The 24,451-nt window shown below is 34.2% G+C and overlaps 2 protein-coding genes across 2 annotated transcripts; both read left to right on the forward strand.

The window, feature by feature from the left end:
* The first annotated feature begins 6,603 nt into the window (after nucleotides 1–6,603).
* Nucleotides 6,604–12,973, forward strand: LOC134680967 (protein unc-93 homolog A-like). Its single transcript, XM_063540289.1, has 3 exons — nucleotides 6,604–8,203; nucleotides 8,753–9,023; nucleotides 12,127–12,973. The coding sequence occupies exons 1-3, from the start codon at nucleotides 7,259–7,261 to the stop codon at nucleotides 12,348–12,350; spliced, it is 1,440 nt and encodes a 479-aa protein (XP_063396359.1). The 5' UTR covers nucleotides 6,604–7,258; the 3' UTR covers nucleotides 12,351–12,973.
* A 2,308-nt stretch (nucleotides 12,974–15,281) lies between these two features.
* On the forward strand, nucleotides 15,282–20,303 carry LOC134680968 (protein unc-93 homolog A-like). The gene is made up of 3 exons (XM_063540290.1): nucleotides 15,282–16,199; nucleotides 17,373–17,643; nucleotides 19,798–20,303. Exons 1-3 carry the CDS (start codon nucleotides 15,315–15,317, stop codon nucleotides 20,010–20,012), a joined length of 1,371 nt encoding a protein of 456 aa, XP_063396360.1. The 5' UTR covers nucleotides 15,282–15,314; the 3' UTR covers nucleotides 20,013–20,303.
* Nucleotides 20,304–24,451: the final 4,148 nt, after the last annotated feature.

The raw sequence follows: 24,451 nt of genomic DNA on the forward strand, positions 1-24,451 counted from the left end.
TCCAACATCTAAGATGGCCTCCAGCATGTGACTTAGTTTAACATAGGACCCTATGGGAAATACATATAAATGTCTTTTAGAGAACTACTAAATGGAATGAAACCAAACGTGACATGAATGTTCCTTATGCGGTGCTGACCAAGTGTTGTTACTTTAAAGCCGGTCCGTCATCCAAGATGGCCTCCAATGGGGACTTGGTAAACACATGACCCTATGGAAAATACATACAAATGTTTTCTTTTAGAGAACCACTGAATGGAATGAACCAAAGTGGCATGCATGTTCCTTATGCGGTGCTGACCAAGTGTCGTTACTTTAAAGCAGATCAAACATCCAAGATGGCCTCCAGCAGGAGACTTGGTTTAACATAGGCACCTATGGGAAATACTTACAAATGTTTTCTTTTAGAGAACAACTGAATGAAACATGGCATGAATGTTCCATACCAGATGCTGACCAAGTGTTGATACTTTGAAGCTGTTCCATCATCCAAGGTGGCTTCCAGCGAGGGACTTAGTTCAACAAAGGACCCTGAGGGAAATACATATATATATAAAGGTCTTCTTATAGAAAACCACTGAATGGAATGAAAACAAACATGGCATAAATGTTCCTTATGAGATGCCGATGAAGTGTTGCTACTTTGTTGCAGATTTACTTTTCAAGACTATTCAAAAATATCTCATTTGATATTTTCGTTTAATATAGGTTTGAAAAAGGGTAAATGAGCACCCTTTTAATAAAGAGATAGATGAAAAGTGCATTTTAGCATTTTCAATGTGAGGATAATTTTTTCAGATCTACCTATCAACAAGGTACGGAAGCCGATAAGGGCCATTCAAAAAAAATATTTATGTCGTAATTACGCTATGTCGAAAATTACGACATAGCGATGTCGTAATAACGACATCACTATGTCGTAATTTCGACATATCATGTCGTAATAACGACATCACTATGTCGTTATAACGACATCGATATATATAAAAGAATATGTATTATGATTGCCAAGAGACTAAATAACACAGAAATTAACAACTATACGTCATCATAATGCCCCCAATGATTAGAAAAGCCCCCGCATAGTCACTATAAAAGAGGGAAGAAAGATACCGGAGGGAGAATCCCCGAAATGGTGTGTGACAGACAGTGTTATTATTTAATTATTAGCTCCCTTGGTAAAACTCCAAATTTCATATTTAATGCATTTCATTGTTAAATAATTTACATGAAGCTTAATAAATATATATTTGTTAATTGCATAGCTTTTGCTATTTGAATTCATTGGTAAAAGATATTTATTTATATTGTAAAGTTTAATATTTGCATCGTCGCAAAATCTTTGGATACCTTCTTTGGATACCTTCAGTGATAAACTTATATATTTTATAAACAGCATTTAAGGTTTATACAGTAATGTTTGTGGAAACGTTGCACTGTTAGTTAAGATAGACTTACTATGTGAATAAGTGAGACTGTCTTGCCAGCTAAGCATCCCATCTTCCTCACAATAAGCGCATATTACATGGATTACTATAATAAGAATGAATTAAAGTATCAATTGCTCTACTATTTCATATTTTTTTTTATCATAGGATGTTTAACTTTTAAGTTGCATATCGTCTGTCATTGTAAAATTTCTATATCTTAATTCATCCCCAATACAAATATATGGGATTCGTCTTTCAATTACCTCCATTTCATGCACAAGTTTATATTGACGAAAAGTTCCGGCTTCGCTAGTACAGGATTTACTTTCATCCCGACAGTTATAACATGAATAGCAGGACAAATCGCGAAGTAAAACATTCCGTGAACTGGTATTAAGTCTTTTGATATTGGTGATTGCACCTAACTTAAGTGACGACTTTAAATTATCTATTTCGGAGTACTTCCGTAACATAAATTTCAATTTATTTTATATCATGGGATTTTCCCCCATTTCCAAATTCTTTCAAATAAATCGTTAAAAGCTAAACAATTAATAAAAAATGCAAAATTTAACCTGTGTCGAACCTATGCCCCCGGGCGGAGTCTATAGCAACATGCACTATTCTTTTTTTCTGGAGCAATCATCAACATCTTTTTCCAAATTTCATAACACGATTTGTTTTAATTATCATAAACATTTAATTGAAACTTTAGCACATTTAACGTCGGAAATTAGCGTCTTTAGGATTTTAGACGTTTTCAGACGTTTGGAATAATTGGCTACCGTTTTGTAATGTATGGATGCATTTTATTCCTTTAAGACCCAATATGTAGTTTATAAGAAAAGAATCTTGGCATTTTTTACTCTTCGTATATCTAACTTTTGTTTTGATCAATTATAAAAAAATACGCGTTAACTGCTTTGAAACTGAATGAAATATCAACTGTGACAAAATGGCTACCGTTTGAAAAACGACTGTGTAGAGAAGATTTTATTGAATCAGCAATATTTGAACTCACATGAGGCAAATATTTGTACTATTGTTAGTTATTATTATTGTCTTACTATTTTGATTCATGGTCTGCTATAATATGCAGTCGAGTCAAATGAAATTTGGTAAAATAACGGCTTTAACGCCACAAAGAACCGACACATGTCGTTGTTCCTGTCAAGAATCAAGAAGATCAGAGAATTAGAAATAGGATCACTATACATAAGAGTTGAAACAGTTTTTCATAAATAACGACGGGGACATCCCTTTTTTTTTCACATAGCTTTCTTATTTTAATCCTCACACATACTAGATATTTACTTAGGAGATGATCAAGAGCTGTAAAAACATAATTCAAAACATATGTTGAATTTGTTTTAATATTGGTTCGTGTTTTTCTAACTTTTTTATTTTGTTTTGCGGATGAAATTTCGAAGATTCTGTTTTAAATTCTAGGTGTTGTAGGAACATCGCGCGTGCCCTACGTTTGAAAGTAGAAATAGAGCAATCAATACTTCAATACACCCTTATACCAAAAAGCCATGCAGTTTGCGCTTATTTAAAGGGAAAATGGAAAGCTTGGCTTGACTTGGTTGTACAAATTCAGTCCTCTGATAATTCCATATTTGATTTTTCCTAACATGTGTGATTGCATATCGATTCTACGCCCGTTAACTTGTTAATCTATGAAAAATGGAAGTTTTAAACGACTTTGTTTGACTGCATAGCCCTAGAACGATGGGCAATGTTAATTTGAACTGTTATCTATGAAATATATAAATTTCTCACTGAATGTATCCAAAGAAGGTTACCAAAGATTTTGCGACGATGCAAATATTAAACTTTACAATATAAATAAATATCTTTAACCAATGAATTCAAATAGCAAAAGCTATGCAATTAACAAATATATACTTATTAAGCTTCATGTAAATTATTTAACAATAGAATACATTAAATATGTAATTTGGAGTTTTACCAAGGGAGCTAATAATTGAATAATAACACTGTCTGCCACACAGCATTTCGGGGACTCTCCCTCTGGTACCTTTCATCCCTCTTTTATAGCTGACTATGCGGGGGCTTTTATAATTATCAGGGGCATTATGATGACGTTATAATTGTTAATTTCTATGTCATTTAGTCTCTTGGCAATCATAATAAATATTCTTTTAAATATAGCTATGTCGTTATTACGACATAGCGATGTCGTTAAAACGACATAGTGATATCGTTATTACGACATGATATGTCGAAATTACGACATATCGATGTCGTTATAACGACATGTTATGTCGAAATTACGACATAGCGATGTCGTAATAACGACATGTTATGTCGAAATTACGACATGCTATGTCGTTATAACGACATTAAATAATTTTTTTGAATGGCCCTTATCGGCTTCCGTAACAAGGCAATCAAACAACCGAATATTGCTATGTCCCAATATTCAACGACACGACGAAATAAACAAAAACTGATCAGGCAAATTTTGTCAAACAAGACCCTGAATTCAGTTTTATCATTCTCCATCATACATTTTCTGTTGTGTATATTCTGTCTGCATATAGTTCAAGAAAGAACACACGGGTATTATAAATATAGATCTTGGAATTAGTATCCAGTGATTTTGTACCATGAACATAAACCATTTCGTACCATATAGAAAACAATAATGTGCCTAAAGTACACGAATGTCGCATTCCCACTAACATTTTCTCACGTTGACTAGTCATGACTTCAACTTCATCAAAAACTACCTTGAACAAAAACTTTTACCTGAAGCGGGGCAGAAGGACGGATTGACAGACCAAAAACATAATGACCCTAAGTGGGGCTTATAAAGATTTACCAATTCGTTCCATATGGACAAATTTACAATATGGGAATAAAATGAATGCTGCATCACTTCGTACCAAATGCAAATTGAACTTACCGGATCATTCTAGCTTGTTACATGAAAAAGATTCAAGTTTCTGTTTATCAAGCCCATTCTGATAAGGTTGACCATATGTTCGACAAATTTCGATATACGTTGTGCCAATGTTGGGCCAACATACTCATGTTGTCTGGGCTATATTTTTTATTGTTGTTTTCAAATAAGCTGTACATAAACTAGATAATTGTACAATTTAAGCGATTTCTGTGATAAAGTCCTTTTTTTATTTCGATATTACCGCTATTTCTCCTATTAGATCAACAGAAAAAAGGACATTAACAAAAATGTATGCTTCTTTAGTATGCAGACTGTCACGTGTGAGCGTAAATGCACGGTGACCCCATTTCTTTATTTCATTTTTCTAAAGTTCATTTATAGAAAAATATAGAGAAATCCTATATTAAATAAAAAAAAAATGATTTAGACCCATGAGCCCCCTTAAATGGTAAGATTAGTCTGGAGGTTATTTTTAATTCATGACAATATTTTGTTTCCCCTTTACTGACAACAATTTCAGGTGACAGAGGCTTAAAACATATGAAAAACATCGACAGATTAATAGTCGGAGTACTATTATTTCATTCTTTGTACAAATGTGTATACAGTGGTTTTAAAGAATAAAATTGTCTTGTCTTGAGTAATTATGAGATTGTTGATCAATTTAGTGCAACAAGTTTACAGAATGGAACAGTAATGATTCGAATAATGTGTTTTAAATAACCCACTTGATATTTATACATAACTATATAATAATATATTGTTGTGAACATGTTGTAATTTAATGCCAATTATACATGATAATTTGTACAGATACATGTATTCAGTGCAAGTTATTATTTCGACACTATTGTACTTTTGTAAAGTAATAAAAGGTTATCTCCAACAATAAACCAGCTTCGTGTTTAATGGCAAATTTATGTTTTTTAGAACTTCAAAATAATATTTAGTCAGCAAATATTAAAGGCACTGGCTACGGTTACATGGAAATGTAACAATAATAAAAATATTATTGTTTCATTGGAGTCTAATTGCCGGAATGGAAAGATGGGTAAGGAACCGATTAATTACGAATGTAACAATAATTATTGAGGCTACGGTTACACTGAGTTATTGTTACATGAAAAACAGCAATGAACGTACGCTAGATTAATTAAACTTAAATCTATAGTTTAATTGCTTAATTCTTTTATATATATATATAGATAATGGAAGATGTGGTGTGAGTGCCAATGAGACAACTCTCCATCCAAATAACAATTCATAAAAGTAAACCAATGTACAGCCTTCAACACGGAGCCTTGGCTCACACCGAACAACAAGCTATAAAGGGCCCCAAAATTACTATATACATGTATAGTGTAAAACCATTCAAACGGGAAAACCAACAGTCTAATCTATATTAAAAAAAACGAGAAACGAGAAACACGTATAAATTACCTAAACAAACGACAACTACTGTACATCAGATTCCTGACTTAGGACAGGTGCAAACATATGTATTACTTAGTATGGCGTGGTGTTCCGCGGCTTACCTCTTCCAGTTGAAAAAAATATGAAAAGTTTGATATACGCTATAGAAATTTAGAAACCATCGTGAGGTTCAAGCTCCCTCGTTCAAAGTTGACCTTAGATGGAGTAGTCTTTTCTTTATCAGTCCATTGCTTTTCATCATAAACCTCCTTGAGTACCATCTAGTTCAGATATTTATAGACCGATATTTAAGGTTTGTGCATTCTAAAGTGAACGTGTTTCTGACGACCTACCATCAGTACAACGTTTTACATTTTTGTTTATTTTCATTTTAATAATTTCAATCTTTCGAACATGATCATTTTGGTTAAACGAAACCATTAACACTTTTTTAAACTTTATCAAGCACGTACTGTAAAATATCATTTTGCATGATATGATTGTTTGGGTCCGTGTAACACATCGATTCAAAATTTCAAAAAGTTTTCCATTTCTATTTTTTTTTATAAAAGTTCTAAAAAATCAAAATTCCCTTTATTTTAAATTTTTATTTGTTCTTATTCAAGAAACTCAGGCGGAGAAATTTGTTTTCGAATGCGATATATGGTATATTTACATTTTTAATATTACATTCAAATAGTTACGTATTTACACTGCATAAATATTGGGTAGATAGTGGTGTACAACGGTCAGATAACTGGCTGATTATCATTATTGATAAGGGGTTATATTATAGTGATATCAAAATTATTAATTTAGGTACTTATCTAATACACAACGTGTGAAAGTCATGCACTTCTAATATGGATTACGAGTAGCTGAAAATGTGACCTCAGTAAACACGATGACAGTGCTAAAGTTGACCTCTACAGTTTTGGATATTCATATTTTATCTTTGCGTCTGAACCTTATGCCATCGTTTTTACTTATACCGATATATGGTGATGTTTTCTGATGTATCAGCAAAATTAACCGAAGTAAGCTCTGCTGCGATGTAAACTTTTACAAGGTGGAACCAAAAATTTCAACTTACATTTTTTTGCCGTATATTTTGCCGATATTATCCAACCTTTTGGAGTTTATGATAGTACCGTGAACAGTGATTTCAGGACCTATATAATAGTGTTGCTTTCTTTATGACTTAGTATCTCCGTCTTCTTTTGTATCGTTTTTCGTGATTTGTGCCAATGTGTTTTCAATTTTTCTGACATTTTCCGTATTCTGTGATTTTCCGTTTCTTTTGATGTTGTGTTGCCGTAAATTATTTAACATTATTGCCACGATATCTCTGGTATTCCCTTATCGTCAGATTGACATGCATTTCTTATTCTGAAATTTTGTTTTCATTAGTTGTATTCCTGGATTTGTCTTCTGTTGGATTACCACCAGTTTGTATCATCATACCTATAAAAGCAAACAAATTATGGATACCAAAATGCGTCGCATGTCTCCTCTTGAAGACGAAGCCGGATTGGTTGACATGGACGAAGGAGACGCTAAAGGAAGAAAAAGAAAATTGCAAATGAACTTCGGGGCTCTGTGTGTCATCTGGCTATTCACATTTACAGCATATTCTGGTTTGCAAAATCTAGAAACCGCGCTGTACCAGGATGTAGGTTTATACACCTTAGCGGCTTTAACAGGTGGTGGCGTCATCGCATGTCTTTTAGCACCGACGGCTATAAGTTACATTGGATCCAAAGGAGCTCTTATAGTATCCTGGATATGTCTTTCATTCTTTGTAGCCGCTAATTTCTTTGGTTTCATAGGAAGTGGCTTTAAATATTTGCTTGTGGTTGCTGGCGGAGTTGAAGGTTTATCTACTGGATTAATGTGGACCGCACAAGGATCTATAACTACGACAATAGCCATGGAGTATCATGAAATGATAGGGGAACCAATGGAGAAGACCCTAAGTACTATGTTTGGAATATTTTGTATGTTCTTTCAAAGTACTCAAGTGTGGGGTAATTTAATATCTTCTCTTGTTTTGCAACAAACATCCCAAATTACAAAACACGAATCTAATTTCACATTCTGTGGAGCAGATTTCTGTCCGTCAGATGTTGCTGTGTTGCGAGGAGGTAAACACGGAAATAGCACTGGTGGGCCGTCAAGTTTACCAGAACCTCGACTCATAAACATTCTGACTGGGATATACTTAGGTTCTACTGCTGTCGGACTGCTCATAACTATAGCCTTCTTAAAACCAGTGAAATCTTCAATGAGCGACAGTGGCGTGACACTTAAAGTCCGCCTTCTTTCTACTGTCCGTTTACTGTTTACCAATCTGAACATGTTTATGCTGGTACCATTTAGTTTGTATACTGGTATGGAGCAAGTTGTAATGTATGCAGAATTTACAAATGTAAGCATTAAAAGTATCAATTTTCTGAATTTAACAAATTAGTTTGGTAGATTATTATCACTAATTGATTATCAAAACAAATTGCAGTCTGCTTACCAAATACAAAATCTACCAAGTAGTCTCTGGTGGTTACCAATGCACGTGGTTGTCTGTAAGTCTGCAGTACCAGTTGCGTCGTTAAAAAGATAATCTCGCACTTACGTTCATAAATGCACATAATTATGAAGTGTTCCCGAAATTAAGCTCAAGTTGTTTCTAGTGACGTTTTGGATTTGTAGTAAGTTTCGAACTTCAAATTTGCTTCTTGATGAATTCTTCGTTGTGGTTTTGAACCGAAGACCAGTGAGCCAAGCCCCATATAAAATAGTCGGTTATAAAAGACCCCGAATTGACAAATTTAAAACAATTCAAACGAGAATCCAAACGAGTTAATTTTCAACTTATGAGTCTAAATATCCCTTTGATATTTCGTCCCTCTATTTTATTCAGTTTATAAAATGTTAACCCATTATTGTTGATACGCTAGATTTTTCATATGTTTATTTTCAGTCATTCGTTGCCTGTAAACTCGGTATAGAATGGATTGGTTATACAATGATATGTTTTGGTGTCTGTGATACGGTTGGCTCACTATTAGTAGGATTCATCGGGAAATTTACTGGACGGCCGCCATTATTTATCATTGCTACGATTTTGAACCTTGGAGTTCTTGGTATTATGAGATTTTGGTCCTTTAAAGAAGAAGTACCATTTTATCTATTCTTCGTTATACCAGGTGTATGGGGATTAGCGGATGGTATTTGGCAAACACAAAGTGGAGGTATGTTTAATACTACATACATTTCATATATATATACACGAGGGTCTGAATCGGGGTTACAGAAATGAGAATGATGATAAAAAGTGCAGATTGAAGTACATGAAAAAATAGAGAATGGATAAAAACAGAGAATAATTGAGTAATAAATTATAAAGGATAGAGCATAATGTTCAAAATAGTTACAGTGCCAAATTGTACAAAAAAAAAAGAAGAAGAATTTAGACCTGAAAGGTCCCTCATTTAAAACCCCATAAATGTTACTCTTAATGAGAAATTGAATAGCAATTGAAACATATAAAAGTAGTTTCCTTAATAAAATACAGTTATTGATGACATAACACACATTCATGGAAACACCGCTATCGTACTATATAAACTTCAAATTTAGTTTCGGCAGTAAAAATAGGACTCTGCTGATCAAATAGCATATCTCAGATCTAAGCTTAGTAACATTATGAATATGCAACCTTCCGTGACTTCTCTGAATAAGATTTTATCCAGTAACTTGTCTGAATATGGAGTAACTTTTTATATGAACATGTAAAACTAAGATTTGAATTTCAAAATTATGAAATCCAAATATAAAACGTAAGTCACTGTCTCGTCAATATACTATCAAATCCAAATATTTTTTTGTTGCTGTGATACCTTTCTACGTCGTAAGTCCAGCATTTTGCTCCATTCTGAATTTCAAAATGTAATCATATATAATTATTTTGTCTAATTTGTAACCATCAAGTGGTTTTCAAATTAAAATTGAGTAAAATACTTATATGTGGGTTATACAGAAGACTTGTTAAACCGTTACGAACTACCATGATCAGAGTCAGATCCAAGTTGGGTTTGGGGGGGGGGGCTCCGTATTTTGACGATCAATTCTTTTGAATGAAAACATATGGTTGGAACCCCTTTTTAAAATGAATAAATCCCCTTCTGATGACATTATTGTATCATCAGAGGTAAAGGCAAAGTTCAACGTTCTGTGGAATCAAAGTCGAAAACGCTAATTGGGCGCATCCGGCCTCAATATATATGTTCCGGACCATATGAGTATTTGGACCATACGCGTATGGTCATGACCATATGGGTATATACTCATATGGTCCGACCATACGCGTATGGTCGGACCATACGCGTATGGTCGGGGTAATTAACACTCTGTTATAGTTAACTTTTAATACTTCTAAACTCTTCATATGGTATGACCGTTCATTCAAAATGCGCTGTCATATAGGTAATTTTATCATTATATTATAATAAAAAGATAAGCTAAAGAAAAATAAGAAGTTTAACATAGTTAATTTTACTTAATTGTCAAATTTAAAGTAAACACATTTTATACCGATGGTCATTACCGATTTGTTATTTCGAGTAAATGGCAATATGTCGACTAAAAAATTAAATTCCAAAAATTTCTTAATGAACTGTTACATAAGAAATCACTGGAAAGTAGTATACTATTAGTTTATTTAAGTTGTGTTGTGAAGATGGTGTATTGCAGTCATTTTACGATATTTGAGATCTAGAGCTTCTTAAAAACACCGTAGACATCAGAATTGCCAAATACCTCGGTATCACTGTACGCAGCTGCAAAAAAGGCTTGTTTTTCACTCGCAAACAAAATGTGTAAATGAAAAAGATCGTGCAAAAAAGCTATGATACCGTGTGGAAGTGAGTGTCATCCAAACCTATATGCACGAATGTAACTAGCGATGAAAACTAACTATGGCATCAATATTAAATTTTTACGTAGTTTTTTGGATTATAAAATTAAAAAAAATTGTCATGTTTTAAACCATCATTGTTTTTTAGATAAAGTTTTTGTATTATTGAAACGTTTATAATGTAATTTGAAAAAATATATATACCTATATGGTCCAAATACTCATATGGTCCGGCCCGTTAATAACTAAACGAGTATTATACTCATATGGTCCGACCATACGCGTACGGTCGGACCATACGCGTATGGTCGGACCATATGAGTATACGCATATGGTCATGACCATACGCGTATGGTCCAAATACTCATATGGTCCGGAACATATACATTAATGATCGTAAAAACGTATCATTTCAAATACCCAAATATGTGCTTGCTTGTTGTTCGGTGTGAGCCAACTTGAAGGCTCCGTGTTGAAGGCCGTACATTGACCTATAATGGTTTACTTTTATAAATTGTTATTATGATGGAGAGTTGTCTCATTGGCACTCACACCACATCTTTTTTCTACATTAGCGGAAAATTCATTAAATTGCGGGATGTTTAGTCCCGTGACCATCAATGACACCAGCATACAGTGTTTACGTTATAACGCAAGACTATAAAAATTATGGGTAAATTGCACGTGTATTGATGAAGAAGTGATTCAGAAAATATGCATCCAGAAGGTTTTAAATAAAAAAACACATCAGATACCGCGCAGGATAAAAATTTTGTAATTACGCCAGACGCGCGTTTCGTCTAAAAAAAAAGACTCATCCGTGACGCTTGAATAAAAAAATGTTTAAAAAAAAGGCCAATTACATGTAGAGTACAAAATTGAAGATCATTGAGGACCAAAGATTCCTAAAAGTTTTGCCTAATACAGCTAAGGACGTATAGGTAATCTATTCCTGAGGTAGAAAAGCCTTAATTATAATATTTTTCAAAAAATCAAAGGTTTGTTAACAGTTAATTTATAATTATGAACATATATATCAATGATAACTCAAGTTAACACAGACGTGCAGACTGCTGGGCTGGTGATACCCTCAGGGAAATAAATCTCCACCAGCAGTGGCATCGACCTAGTGGTTGCAAATAAACTTATCATAGATACCAGGATCAAAATTTTATATTTACGCCAGACGCGCGTTTCGTCTAAAAAGGGCTCATCAGTGCAATCGTATCAAAAAATGGTTAAAAGGCTAAATAGAGTACAAAGTTGAAGAGCAGGACCAAAAACTCTTAAAAGTTTTGCCAAATACAGCTAAGGTAATCTATTGTAAAGCCAATTATACATTACATAGACAAAGGAAAGGTTGTAAAAAAATATAGAATATAAAATACAAACTGTAATATTATTTCGGTTTGACTATGATATCATCTGGTTTATTTCAGCCTTGGTAGGCTCTGCCTTTACAGAAGACCAGGAACCAGCGTTTGCCAACCTGCGACTGTTCCAGGCTCTGGGGTTCACTGTGGGATATCTATATAATGTACATCTATGTGAATACATCAAACTTTATATAGCAGCAGGGACGTTAATTGTGTCCATGATATTTGTGGCTATAGTAGAAATCAGGATCCGCCTGAAGAACAAACCAGATGAAAGATTAATTTAACTCTTTTTTCATTTCACGCTTTAAAATGCATGTACTCATCTAATCTTTTAAATATCTATATACATATAATGAGTTGTGGGGTTAATAACAACAACGCAAATGACCAAAAAGGAGACTTTTGGTGTACTTTAAATCAGTCATTTCGTTTTGATTATTATCATTTTCTAAATCTTTTGGAAATCAAATGTTTATATACGCAATTTTATTCCTTTGAAAAATTATCGAAATTAACTTTAAGTCATATGAAACTTTAAATATAACATCAAAACTACAAGAAGCTTTTAAATTTTTTATCATTAAGATAAACATTGTCTGATGAACAATTTGAATGCCCTCGTAGGTATTTTTCTCATTCTAAAATTGTCTATTTCATTTTTTTTAAATCCTTGTTGCAATAAAAACATTTAACTAAAATTTGTACATCGTTCCTTTTGTTACCTTGTATAATGTACGAACAGCTAGGTAGCCTTGAGATTTTCCGTTGATATGTAAACCTTGGAGGATCAAAAGGGTTTGTCGGCCATTCTGCTTGTGTTCGTTGGTATTTCACCTTGGACAACATGATAACATTTGAATTGATATTTACTTAATTAGCATGTTTGACCATTATAAAACATTGATACATGGACATTCTCATTTTGAAATTGAATTTGTATTTGAATTGCGTACGTTTCAAAATATGGTTATTCTTTTTAAAAAGTAAAACAATGAAAGAAAGAAAGTTTAAGTTGCTATTAATTTTGTAAAAAGAAGTTACAAGACTTGAATAACAACGCAAAAGACATGTCCAGTACATAATGTCAATATCATAATTATCCAGTAATTCTATAAAGATAACAAGATTTCAGTAATCTTGAAGGCGTCCTGGAGTTGGCCGGTCATAAGTTTACACATCTACGATGAAATGAATACGTACAACAGATGTACAATTTAATTAAGGTCTTTCCTTTTACTAAAGGGAAAGACCTTACTGTATTTCTTCTGATTATTATTATTATTATTATTATTATTAAGGTCTTTCCTTTTACAAAAGGGAAAGACCTTACTGTATTTCTTCTGTTTATTATTATTATTATTATTATTATTATTCTTTTTCCGCCAAACTTTGACAAATTTAGCCGCGTTAACCGTAAGACGTGTCGCTTTCATGTTCACACTTTGTATTGGTGTCATGAATACCTATCCGGAACTCACCCTGTGAGTCTAAATATTTTGTCGGTTCGGAGTAATCCCTCCGAAACCAAAAAACCTTGTTATCGTTCCAACACCGTAACCGTAAGAGGTAGAAAAAAAGCGAAGGGTGAAATTTGTTCAGGACCAGACCCTGGTTCTTCGTTACATTTGGATAGAAAGGATTCAACGACTCATTGGTAGGGTTATGCCCCTATGAAAATTAACCGGTGTCGGTTGACCACCAAAACTCAGAAACCGTAAGTCGTAGACACCTAGGATCTTCACCATTCATCATCAATTCATGTGACTTTGAAAAATACCTCAAGGTCAAATGTGTATGTTGACCTTGACCTTTGACCTTACACCTTGTTATGGGATAATTTCAGAAACCATTATACTTATAGAAGTTTTGAATAGTGGAAAATGTTTGGATCATTAAGGCGCAACTTTGTTACATTTTGACCGAAGAGATTTGACCTTTCTGTAAGGGGCATAACCCCTGATTTAGGTTTCTGAAAAGACAAAATCAGCTTTTACTATATAACCAAAGGTCCTAGACCCATGGGGTCTTCAGCAATGACATTGGGGACTAATGACCTTGACAAAGGTCAAAAGGTCAAAGGTCAAGGTCATGTCCCATATAGCGAATTATGTGTTTTTGACCTTATTTAAAGGATTTTCAGTGTGTTTTAAAGCTTTTCAATACATTCTACGTCTGTTTGAACATGTATTTTACATTACAAAAGGAAAGACCTCTCAATTGTTCAAGAACAATTGACAGTTTAATTATTATTATTATTCTTTTTGTTCCGCCAAACTTTGACAAAATTTCCCTCCGTAACCGTAAGACGTGTCGCTTTCATGTTCACACTTTGTATCGGTGTCATGAATACCTATCCGGAACTCACCCTGTGAGTCGAAATATTTTGTCGGTTCGGAGTAATCCCTCCGAAACCCAAAAACCTTGTTATCGTTCCAACACCGTAACCGTAATAGGTAGAAAAAAAATGAAGGGTGAAATTTGTTCAGGACCAGACCCCGGTTCTTCGTTACATTTGGATCGAAAAGATTCAACGACTCATTGGTAGGGTTATGCCCCTATGAAAATTAACCGGTGTCGGTTGGCCACCAAAACTCAGAAACCGTTAGTCGTAGACACATAGGATTTTCACCAATCATCATCATTTCATGTATCTTTAAAAAATACCTCAAGGTCAAATTTGTATGTTGACCTTGACCTTTGACCTAACACCTTGTTATGGGATGATCTCAGAAACCATTATACTTACAGAAGTTTTAAATGGTGGAAAATGTTTGGGTCATTATGGCGCAACTTTGTTACATTTTGACCAAAGAGATTTGACCTTTCTATAAGGGGCATAACCCCTGTTTTAGGTTTCTGAAAAGCCAAAATCCGCTTTTACTATATAACCAAAGGTCCTAGACCCTTGGGGTCTTCAGTAATGGCATTGGGGACCAATGACCTTGACAAAGGTCAAAAGGTCAAAGGTCAAGGTCATGTCCCAGATAGCGTATTTAGTGTTTTTAACCTTATTTAAAGGATTTTTAGTGTGTTTTCGAGCTTTTTATGGTTGACCTTGACCTTTTCAATACATTCTACGTCTGTTGAAACATGTATTTTACATTACGAAAAGGAAAGACCTCTCAATTGTTCAAGAACAATTGACAGTTTAATTTAATATTGATTTACAAAACTATTGATAACAGAAAGCGCATTCCGAAAAAAGTGTATTTTAGATACTGTGACTCTTATAACCATCAAACTTAATAATGGAAGTTGTCCACGAAAAACAAAATTCACACAAAGAAGACGTAAGGGAACAAAAAAGGAAGCTCTTATTCAATTTTGTGACAATATGCTTTATATGGCTGTTCATTTTTACGGCATATTCTGGATTGCAAAACTTAGAGGCGGCAGTAAATGCTGAAACTGGACTTTATTCGTTGGCAGCAGTGACTTCCGGCGGAGTTATTTCCTGTCTCGTAGCTCCGACAGTTATAAGTTATATTGGATCTAAAGGAGCTCTTATTGTTGCATGTATTTGTCAGTGTATTTTTGTAGCCGCTAACTACTACCCAAAACCGTATATCTTGATAACAGGCGGTGCCATTGTCGGTCTGTCTTCGGGACTTTTATGGACGGCGCAATCATGCTATGTGACAATGATTGCCTTAGACTATCACAAAATAACCGGAGAATCGTTAGAAGCAATACTCAGTAGATTTTTTGGAATATTTTTCATGGCTTTTCAAAGCACACAAGTTTGGGGCAATCTTATTTCGTCAGCAGTGTTCCAGCTAGGCGGTGCATCGACGGAACAGACTAACAACACTTTTTGTGGTGCTCAGTATTGCCCCTCTGAGCAGACGATCAGTAACGAAAATGAGACTTCTGAATCTGTCGTTAGACCGGACCAACATTTAGAAGTTACTCTAATAAGTATATATTTAGGGATCACATTCATTGGTTTACTCCTCACAGTGTTTGTTCTTAAACCAATCAAATCATCCATGAGTGACAAGTATTCTACTTTAAAGGAACGATTAGCTGCTAATTTGAAACTACTTTTTACCGATCTAAATATGGCCATGATAATTCCGTTCGCACTTTATACAGGCATGGAGCAGGTTATGATGTTTGCTCAGTTTACAACAGTAAGTATATACTGAAGAACAAAATTTTGGCAACACCAAGGATACAAATCCATGGTAACATGTATTCAAATTAGAAAACATAGAATGAGAAATTTTCAAAGTTGCGGAAATAAATTTTCCATATTTTTTTTTTGGATTAAAGAGTGTTATTCATTTGCCTATGAAACAAATTTCCACCAAAATTCAAATGAAGTGGATATATAATAATCAATTATAGGTGAACGACCTTCAACAATCAGAAAAAAAAACATACTTTAATAATAGCCGACTTAAAAAGGCCCAGGTATGAAAAATATGAAACAATTGAGAAACACTGGCGGCCTAATTCATAACCAAACAATTTACAAAACAAAAATATTTCAGAAACGAGCTAACAACAATCATTCAATATAAAGCTCTGGTTTGGGTATACATTTGGATACATAGAATGGGACGGATGTAATTTGTTTGAAAGCGCCAATTCTCCCAAATTCCGGAACAGTGGTGAAACAGAACAACATAAAACAACCTTAAAAATATGTTGAAAACACATCTAACAAAAGCTCAGACCGGACTTGGTAGAGAATGTATTTATCGCTTATAACTAGAAAAGGCTCAAAGAACAGTTCCGATAGATAGTTCAAAACAAAATAATTACATTGGATGTATGTTTCATTATAATACGTTATTCTGATAGGCTAATTGCACATCACATGTTATTCCGTAAGCAATTGTATGAGACAATAACATTTCATTCATGATGACACGAGGTCCCACAATAAAGTGCACAGGTGAATTTAAAAATTAAACTTCATGAAAATCGTGTTTTTATAATTCTAGCTAAAAAATGTAATTATAAGTATTGAATGCTTCTTTTTGTAACTTTATAGGGTTGTAAAAGCGTTGACCGTGCGTAAATTTTTAGAATGAAGCGCTTCCGCGCTTCATACAAAATGTACTTCGGTCAACGCTTTTACACCCCAATAAATTTACAAAAAGAAGCATTCAATTCTTAATTAAAAGATAAAATCTCATACCGGTATATCTAAGATTAAAATCTCAATCAATTAATTGCTGGAGTGTATTCGTTCATTTGTAAATATGTGGCATATCCATTTTCCTTCAATGTTTTGCATGTCTACTAATACTTTGACTTATAGATATGAATATAATGTAGACCTGTTTATTTTCCAGTCATTCGTCGCCTGTAAGCTTGGTATAGAATGGATTGGTTATACTATGATCTGCTTTGGCGTTTGTGATACAGTTGGATCTCTTCTAGTTGGAATAATAGCCAAATATACCGGAAGACTAGTATTGTTCTTTTTCAGCGGTTTCTTAAATTTAGGTGTCCTGATTTTTCTACGTGTATGGTCGTTAAGCGGCGAGGTCCCATTTGAACTTTTCTTTGTTATACCAGCTGTATGGGGACTAGCAGACGCAGTATGGCAAGCTCAGAGCGATGGTATGTTTACAAATAATAGTTATTTACATTGCTCACTTATGAAGATTGTCGGGACAATGTTCATTGTCCATCAACAATTTATAGTTTACAGCAAGATCCGAAATTCCGTTACTGTAACATTAGTGTGTTGCTGAAATATACATAAATAGACATTTTAGCTATAACCATTCAGACAAATGCAGTCGTTTGTTATAAAGCAGGGGCGTAGCTGCCGTAAGGCACTATAGGCACGTGCCTACACATAAATTTTCACAAATATTTTTTTTTTATTAAAAAAAAATAATTAACAACGGTATCTGTCAAAACTCTTTGATTATCGCATTTCATCTGTACACTAGCTTCTCGTTCTTATAGTGTACGAAATATTGGATAGAAATGAATGTCAGTATGATTTTACCTTATATAGAATCTATAAACTAGAACTTTAGTTGGTTCAGATCATTTCACTTCTATTAACAAGAACTTGAATAAACCTCAACTTAGACACAGGAGGGTTTTATTTTAATTAGTTGTTGTTAGTTTTCAATTAGCTTTCCACTTTGCCTTCACCCGACTTGCCAATGTTGGTTGTCCGCTTGACTGTGCAGGATGTATAACTACGCAGTCACGTCAGGTCAGAATGAGGACATTAAATCCAATGCCTAGTTGTAGAGAGAATGCCACTCTTTGATGAGGAGTTAGTAGTTGGTTTACAGAAAGGCAAAATTTCTGCTCCTATCCAATAATCCCTCATTTTCCAATGCATGGCATTTTCAAATTTCCAGACCTTCGTCCTGGACCTAGCTCCCTGTTGTATTTATTGTAAAAAAAATTGTCCAAATTCCTAAGCAGGTACGGATTTTACAGAAGAGGATGTAAAGAAATACGAATTTCTTGAATTTTTTTACGATGGAATGAACAGAACAGAACTGTGTGTATGTGTTTGTGTGTCTGTGGTAAAGGTTTAAGAATAAAAAAATATTGATGTTTTTTTGTCTAGCCAAAAGGATAGTTTTATTATAATGTAATATCAGTCACGGTTTACGTGGTGCCTTATTTTTTTTTTATGAAGGATCGTCACAATATTTACTATTAATTGAGTTATACGTATATATATATATCAATCAGAACGGAATAAATATGAAAATACCAAACAGGGTGTACTGCTTAATTAAAGGGATACGCTGATCTACGCTGGGCAGTGCATATATATATTGTAATTTTTCCCCCATATTTCCTGCGTTATCTAATTCATTAGTCAGATAACTCATAATTCTTCGAACTTTTCATCATGTATATTATAATTATCATGAATAAATAACCAGTAAATTTAATATTTTTGTTCATAAAATTATGCAGCTGCAATGCTGAAAACCGTTTTCCGTCGGGGGGCTTCGACCCCCTGAACCCCCTACCAGGGCTCTGCCCTGGACCTACTGGGGGCCTTGAGCGGCCCCCAGACCCCCTGCCGATTGGTGCCTACAGTTTGCTGGATATCTAGCTACGCCCATGTAAAGTATAGTTCCATAGTGGTAGAAAGATCGCAAAAGCCAACATCTGACATCAATAAAATTGTAGTCGCTCTATTATAATGCACCCTTAACATATATTGCCATAAAAATGAAATGATTTGGTAAACAAAACAAAAATGCAGTTTACAAAAACAGGATTTAAAGATCGCACTGTCTATAAAGTTGTTATACACTTAGTGTATTATATAACAAAAAAGATGCGCTTTGATTGTCAATGAGGCAACTCTTCACAAGAGTTCAAATGACACAGACATTATCAGTTCAGAGGCGCCCCCCCCCCTTTTTAGAAAAGAAATGGTTGGTTATTATAGGGAATTACTAAAGTGATACGGGGTCGGGCCTCCTCTTAGGCAGTCAGTGGACCACCACTTATGAACATTTCTAGATCCGCCACTGCAGTTATAGGTCACCTTACTGCCTTCTACAATATAGCAAACCCATACCGCATAGTCAGCTATAAAAGGCCCCGAAATGACAACTAACGAGAAAATCAACGGCCTAATTAATGTACAAAAAATGAACGTAAAACAAACATGTAACACAGCAAACACACGAAAACCACTGAATTACACGTTCCTCACTTGGGACAGGCACATACATAGAGACACCACAGTGTTAATTGTTTTGTTTGTTTATTTTTCAGCATTATTAGGATCCGTTTTTCACCAGAATCCAGAAATAGCATTTTCTAATTATCTGATGTTCCAAGCTATGGGACTAGCAATAGCGTATATATACAACATCTACCTCTGTGAAGAAATGAAATTATACATTCTTGGAGTAACTGTCATCATTTCCTTGATATTTCTATGTATTATTGAATTTAGAGTTCGAAGGAGGAAACGAGAGGAGAAATAATCAGAGTATAATAGTTTGTGAATCTGTAGTGTAATGGCATCCATGTTACTGTCGCGCTTTGTTGTTGTGACGATAAAAATGTTGTAAATAAATGATAAAAATCACACGAGACTTGGTCTAAATAGTCAGAAGCTTCGTGTCATTAAGAGGTAAATCTGTTAAGGGATTCTCATTGGTAAATATTACCTTATTGCGTGTGAAGTAAAGGCTTACCTAACATCTGATTGAAAATCATATTTGGGTGCATCTATATATGTGAGCGTATCCGTGAGTGAGGCTGGGAAAATCAATGATAGTAGGTAAAAAAAATGACAGTTGATGTGTCGAATTGATATTTGAATGACGCAATGTCAAACGTAAAAGTAATTCAAATAATAGAGTTTTGTTCTGTCTTTATTATTCAATTGTGTTTGCATCAGATATAAATATTATTTTAACTTTCGAATTCATAATTAACTTGTAAGTCTATTTTATATCAGTTCCTGAGTTACAAGACTCAGATGTAAACATGCGACGAATTCCTAATTATTATGCCAACGCCAATCACGGTGCAGTGAAGTTCTGATGACAAAACGGTCTGCTTCTAAAGTCAATTTCCAAAAGGGGAAAATAAAAAAAGACTTAATACGATTAATACTTTTGACGTTTTCGGGAAGGGATTTTTATAAACATTCTCGTCGGTACAGGTCCACTAGCTTGGTTTGTTTTAGTCTTGTAAGGTGTTTTGAAAACAGGTATACATGTCGGAAAAGTTAATCGTTGCCAGATTTATTTGTGTGGGGTATCATAAATAAGACAGCAACCAAATTTACACGAAGACCAACACTCGGGGTTACTGCAATTGATAAATGTATATACAATATTTCAAGCTCTAAGTAAAAAAAAAAAATTGGATAATTTTACATTTTTAGACTTTCAAACATATGCAATCATCACAAAACCTTATGAGGTAACTATCTACCAGATGTTAGCATGCATATATATGTCACCCTTCGACATTTAACAATGAAAAATACTCCTACTGCATTGAAAGCAATAAAAGGATCCGACATGACAAATGTAAAAAAAAAAAAAATCAAACCACAATACTATATCGGCCTTTGCTCTATTCTACATTTTTTCAACCAATTACAACTTATATGCAGAGCAATATTTTGAATGGATGAAAAACAACAGTATGTCATCATTTAAGTACAAAACAATTATAAACGAAAAGCAAATATAATACACAGCAAAAAAACAATAACCAATGAAATTCAGGCTCGTGATTTTGATACAGACACACGGCGAAATTTTCGGGGTTAACCATGTTTACGGGTGCACAACCCACCTCTAACCTGGGACAGTGCGCAACATACATCAACAAAAGCGCTGTTCCTTTCCTTTTTTTTGTTTTTGCTGTGTATGTACTGGTGTTGTGTCCTGGATGGATACCCCATATCCTTTCTTTTCTATTATGTAAGAACTAGCAGCAAAAATTATGATCAGTAGAATAAGGATTGATACACAGCTAAAACAATTAAATAGAAGATCAATATAAAGACAGGAAATGACGACCAGAGAGTCGCACATGTATTTACTTTACTTCATAAAATGCTAATGTGTCTACACTTTTCAGGACCGACTTTTAACCGATTTTCTCTCTAGACATTTTCCCGCAGGAACTATAATTTACACTTACCATATACACTACTGGAACCATCTTCAGTAGAATATATGGACAATTAGTGCCGTTACAATAAAGATTCATTGGACTCTAAAACGTTTGTAAGGGAGCAACCATTTAACGTCAAAGAGGGGGGTATGGATTGTTGTCGAAGTCAGAATTTCCTTTTCGCGCACAGAACATTTTTTTTTTTATCTTTTCGACGCTATCAAATCTTCTTTTTTTTTTAATTCAACACTATAAGGTATGAGGTAAATCTGGATTCAGAATACATTTTTTTGCCACAATATTTTTTTCATCAAATTGGGAATCAAAATATTTTTTTTAGGAAAAAAACCTTACCCCCACCCTTTTTGAAGTTAAATGGTCATTCCCTAAGTTGGTTTATTTGGGGCAATAAATGAAAGATATTGATCATACTTTTCTCAAACAGAGAGTAAAAAAGAATTCGCAAAAAAGTTTACCATAATAAGTACAGGCAGAAACAAGTGGTTTGGAAATTAAGCCCTTTAAAGGGTTAAAAATCATCACGCACAAGCAGAAAATTGTTATCTTTAAAATACTATATTGTCATTTTCTCTCCCCCCCCCCTTAGCAATATTTTGAATGGATTAAACTCCAAAGCAAAATAACATAAAAATCTTTAAACACGACAAGCTTTTTAGAAAAGCTATTACTTGCATTATTTACTGTCATGAGCTGTTTCTTGCATTGCTTTCATTCTATGATCAATAATTTTCATTACAAATGAAGCCCTTGACCGCAATTTGGAAAATGTTAGGAATTTAGAAAACATTATTTCTTTTGTTTACAAGCAATACTCTCCCTTGCAACATATGCATGTGTATCTGAGACACCCTTGTTGTCAGAGCCAAATAGATAAAGGACAGAGAACACAGTAGAGTGAAACGCATGAAGTCAATATTTTGAGACAATGATGTTGTAATGCTTACCCTTTCGGAGCACCCGAGATCACCCCGGTTTTTTGACGGGGTTCCTGTTGCTCGTTCTTTGGTTTTCTATATCGTGTTTTGTTGACTTGTTGCCAAGTTGTTGGTCTCTGTCGTTTTTCATTGTTTGTCATGGTGCTACCAGTTTGGCTTCGACTTATAAATTTCGACTGTCATATTGGTATCTTAGTTTAAACATATTTGTTTATAGTGGATTGGGAAACAAGTTTTACAACTTATATTAATCCCTTTCCACTTTGCGGGAAAAATATTGGTATCTTAGTAAGGACCTATACTCTTCTATTGTAGATCACATTTTTAGCTCACCTGGCCCAAAGGGCCAAGTGAGCCTTTCCCATCACTTTGCGTCCGTCGTCTGTCGTCCGTCGTCCGGCGTCGTTAACTTTTACAAAAATCTTCTCCTCTGAAACTACTGGGCCAAATTAATCCAACCTTGGCCACAATCATCATTGGGGTATCTAGTTCAAAAAATGTGTCCGGTGACCCAGCCAACCAACCAAGATGGCCGCCATGGCTAAAAATAGAACATTGGGGTAAAATGCAATGTTTGGCTTATAACTCAAAAACCAAAGCATTCAGAGCAAATCTGACATGGGGTAAAATTATTTATCAAGTCAAGATCTATCTGCCCTGAAATTTTCAGATGAATCAGACAACCTGTTATTGGGTTGCTGTCCCTGAATTGGTAATTTTTAGGAAATTTTACTGTTTTTGGTTATTATCTTGAATAGTATTATAGATAGAGATACACTATAAACAGCAACAAGGTTCAGCAAAGTAAGATTTACAAATAAGCCAACATGATCGAAATGGTCAGTTGACCCCTTTAGGAGTTATTGCCCTTTATAGTCAATTTTTAACCATTTTTCGTAAATCTTAGTAATCGTTTACAAAAATCTTCTCCTCTGAAACTACTGGGCCAAATTTAACCAAACTTGGCCACAATCATCTTTGGGGTATTTAGTTTAAAAAATGTGTCCGGTGACCCGGCCATCCAACCAAGATGGCCACCACGGCTAAAATTGAACATAGAGGTAAAATGCAGTTTTTGGCTGATAACTCAAAAACCAAAGCATTTAGAGCAATCTGATGTGGGGTAAAATTGTTCATCTGATCAAGAACTATCTGCTCTGAAATTTTCAGATGAATCAGACAACCTGTTGTTGGGTTGCTGCCCCTGAATTGGTAATTTTAGGGAAATTTTTGCCACTTAAACTACTGGGGCAAGTTCATTATAGATAGAGATACTTGTAAGCAGCAAGAATGTTCAGTAAAGTAAGATGTACAAACATATCACCATCACCAAAACACAATTTTTTCATGAATCCATCTGCTTCCTTTGTTAAATATTCACATAGACCAAGGTGAGCGTCACAAGCTCTTTAGAGCCTCTAGTTTTACCTTGTGAATTAAATATAAAGGAAATGGTTCCCTATAAAATTATGAATAAACAAACACTACTATATATCTATTTTGAACACAATACTTGTCACAATTTTTTTTACATAATAAGCATGATTCATTAACAAGATAAAATTGTTAATTAGTGGAAATAATTACTAAACTTAAAAGGTGGTTCTCTTCTAACAGATGACAACACCACTTTTCTGGCAAATTATGTATCCTTTAATGTATGATTCTAAGGTCAACTATGTAAGTAAATACAAAAATTGAAGCAATAAAGAATATTAAGTATTTTTGTCTATGTGGCAAACGATATGTTTTTGTATTTATGATGTAATTTTAGCAAATTGATAATTAAAAATAATTGCAATAAGTAAAATTGTAATTATATTCAATCC

This window comes from Mytilus trossulus, chromosome 8 (genome assembly GCF_036588685.1).
Source record: "Mytilus trossulus isolate FHL-02 chromosome 8, PNRI_Mtr1.1.1.hap1, whole genome shotgun sequence".
Lineage (NCBI taxonomy): Eukaryota > Metazoa > Mollusca > Bivalvia > Mytilida > Mytilidae > Mytilus > Mytilus trossulus.